The 3318-nt window shown below is 64.9% G+C and overlaps 1 protein-coding gene across 1 annotated transcript in view; it reads left to right on the top strand.

Moving 5' to 3' along the window:
* The window catches only part of SEMA4D (semaphorin 4D), a 112076-nt gene that overhangs the window by 77414 nt on the left and 31344 nt on the right, over nucleotides 1–3318 (top strand). Inside the window, exons 8-9 of the mRNA XM_015561203.1 lie at nucleotides 282–395; nucleotides 2325–2476. Coding sequence (XP_015416689.1) covers nucleotides 282–395; nucleotides 2325–2476 — 266 coding nt within the window. The remainder of the gene's footprint in view (nucleotides 1–281; nucleotides 396–2324; nucleotides 2477–3318) is intronic.

Consider the following 3318-nt stretch of genomic DNA (forward strand, 5'->3'; position numbering starts at 1 on the left):
GGTCCCGCACGGAGGCAGGGAGGCCCAGGAGGGTCCCGCAGGGAGGCAGGGAGGCCCTGGAGGGTCCCGCACGGAGGCAGGGAGGCCCTGGAGGGTCCCGCACAGAGTCGTGCACCTCTGTCCCTGACTCATAAAGCAGTTTACCAAGGAGCCTGAGACTGTCCGTGTCAGGAAAGGAGCTGACGCAGGCACAGTGCGTCCCGGACGGAGGAAAGTGAGGTGCTGAGGCCCCCGCCCCCGCACCATGCTGACGCCCTTCTCCTCTCCTCCTGGTCCCGAAGACGGAGAGCTTTACTCTGGGACGTCATACAACTTTTTGGGAAGCGAGCCCATCATCTCCCGGAACTCCTCCCTCAGTCCTCTGAGAACCGAGTACGCCATACCTTGGCTCAACGGTAAGAAGCAGCGGGGTCCCTGAAGGTGTGTGTCACTCGGACAGCCGCCTCGCCAGGACTGCCCCACATGCTATGTTTCTAGAGCCTTCTTTCAGCTCGACCTCACGTGGGTCCCGCGCTCTCACCGCTGGTGCGGGGGGCGCTCTGGGCCTGCTCGGGCTGCACAGCCAGCCTCCGGGGTGCCATGGCGTCTCCGCGGAGCAACTGTAAGGCTGTGTAAGGCCACCCCTCCCCCTCCCCGCTGGGACAGGCATCGGCTTTCATAGAGCGGGGCTCTGAGGGCAGTGGGAGCTCAGGCTGGCCAGATCGGCCTGGGATGGGATCGTGTCACCCTCGGGCGGCACGTGTCCACGTCACATTCATGGAGCGGGTGGCTCGAGGCCACTCACGAGGCCTTTCTTGTGGGCGCCGGCCAGCAAGCCTGGGCCCTGAAGCCTCCTGGGCTCTCAGCTGGACTCGGCGAGGCAGGCGGTCTGAGGGACGGCGGTCTGAGGGACGGCGGCTTCTCGGTGCGGGGCAGCCGGAGGGCTGGGGCCCCGAGCTGTGGGCAGGGGTTTGTCAGAGGCACGAGCTGTTTAGACCAGCAAATGCACATCTGCTCACAGGTCTCCGCAAGTGGGGACAGGGGATCTGGCTCCTGGGTCCCAGCTGCCTGCGATGGGAAGGCCCAGCCTCGAGTGCGTGGGGTCGGTCAAGCGAGTTTGCTTCAGAACCACATCCAGGGCACCAGAGGCTGAGGAGGGTGAGATGGGCACCCTCATCCCTCCAGACCCTGCAGTGTGCTTGGACATGGCACACGCACCTTCCGTGTCTTGTAGGGGCACATGTGCAGGAGCATGGCCGGGTCCCTCCACGTGTGCAAGGACATACATACCCGGGTCCCTCCGTGTGTGCAGGCACATACCTGGGTCCCTCCGTGTGTGCAGGCACATACCTGGGTCCCTCCGTGTGTGCAGGCACATACCTGGGTCCCTCCGTGTGTGCAGGCACATACCTGGGTCCCTCCGTGTGTGCAGGCACATACCTGGGTCCCTCCGTGTGTGCAGGCACATACCTGGGTCCCTCCGTGTGTGCAGGCACATACCTGGGTCCCTCCGTGTGTGCAGGCACATACCTGGGTCCCTCCGTGTGTGCAGGCACATACCTGGGTCCCTCCGTGTGTGCAGGCACATACCTGGGTCCCTCCGTGTGTGCAGGGACATACCCAGGTCCCTCCGTGTGTGCAGGGACATACCCGGGTCCATCCATGTGTGTAGGGACATACATACCCAGGTCCCTCCATGTGTGTAGGGACATACCCGGGTCCCTCCATGTGTGCAGGGACGTGCCCGGGTCCCTCCGTGTGTGCAGGGACGTACCCGGGTCCCTCCGTGTGTGCAGGCACATACCTGGGTCCCTCCGTGTGTGCAGGGACGTGCCCGGGTCCCTCCATGTGTGCAGGGACGTGCCCGGGTCCCTCCATGTGTGCAGGGACGTGCCCGGGTCCCTCCATGTGTGCAGGGACGTGCCCGGGTCCCTCCATGTGTGCAGGGACATACATACCCAGGTCCCTCCGTGTGTGCAGGGACATACCCAAGTCCCTCCATGTGTGTAGGGACATACATACCCAGGTCCCTCCATGTGTGTAGGGACATACATACCCAGGTCCCTCCATGTTAGCACTGGGCAGGTCTCCCCATGCCTCTGCTGGGGGTGGAAGTCCCCGCTCCCCATCCCCACCCACCAGCTCCTGTGAGCGCACAGCCTGTTGACCAGTCATGACTGGGATACCATTAGGACCAATTAGAATATTACCTCTTTACCAGGTGGTGCCCGGGTCCCTCCATGTGTGCAGGGACATACATACCCGGGTCCCTCCATGTGTGCAGGGACGTGCCTGGGACCTTCTGTGTACGGGGATGTTTGGGAATAACCGGTCTCTCCCCGCAGAGCCCAGCTTTGTCCATGCCGATGTGATTCGAGCGAGCCCGGAAGGCGCCGAGGGCGGGGACGACAGGGTCTACTTCTTCTTCACGGAGGTGTCTGTGGAGTACGAGTTTGTCTCCAAGTTGATGATCCCCAGGGTCGCGCGGGTGTGCAAGGTGAGGCCGCTCCCCGGTTCTCTCTGGTTCCACCTGTGCACACAGCACCTCGCCCAGGCCCCACCCCCCCGCTCAGTGCCACAGAGGTCAGGTGGGCGGCCCCTCCGCTCGGGCATCCGGAGGGAGCTGGAGCCCAGGGAGCTTGGCACCTCTGAGTGGCCGGTGCCCGTCCTCCTGTCCTCAGAGGGTCTGCTCTGCACGCACCTTCCTCAGACCTCGCCCGGTAGCAGACAGCGCCTGTTGTCACCGCGGTAACCGAGGCTGTGGGACTGGGACTTCTCCGTTCCAGGGGGAAGGCGGGAGGGCTCGCTGTGACTGTGTCCACGGTGGGTGAGGGCGCTCGGCTTTACTCCCCGCTGCACCCACGCTCCCGGGTCTCAGGCTTTCTCTGCGGGCCAGGTCCGGGCCGGTGCGATTTACGATCGGCCCTGACGGTTCATGGGGAGCCCCAGGTCCAGAGCACTTGAGCGAAAACTTGGGGGGAGGAGGGGAGTGCAGACTGCTCTGCCGTGAGGAGCATTTGGGAGGACCAGACCTACACCCATTGGCCTAGGACAACTGGGGCACCAGTGCGTGGGCTGCTCTGGCTCCCGGCCCCTCGTGGGCAGGTCACGAGCTGGAAATGAGCAGCCACGGGGACGGGCCGTGCGAGGGGGCCGCGGTGTCGCCCGGTCCGGCTGCCACGGCGGCTTTTCCCCAGCAGGTTGGGTTCTGGGGTTGGGGGAACCTGCGACCCGAGCTGCGGGGAAGGGGTGCAGGGCTCACGGGGTGCCTGCAGAGGCTTCCCTCTCAGCCGGGCTGCTTTTCGTTCGGGCACAGCCATGGGCCTGGCTGGCGGGGCC

This window comes from Myotis davidii, unplaced genomic scaffold (genome assembly GCF_000327345.1).
Source record: "Myotis davidii unplaced genomic scaffold, ASM32734v1 scaffold750, whole genome shotgun sequence".
NCBI classification, from domain to species: Eukaryota; Metazoa; Chordata; class Mammalia; order Chiroptera; family Vespertilionidae; genus Myotis; species Myotis davidii.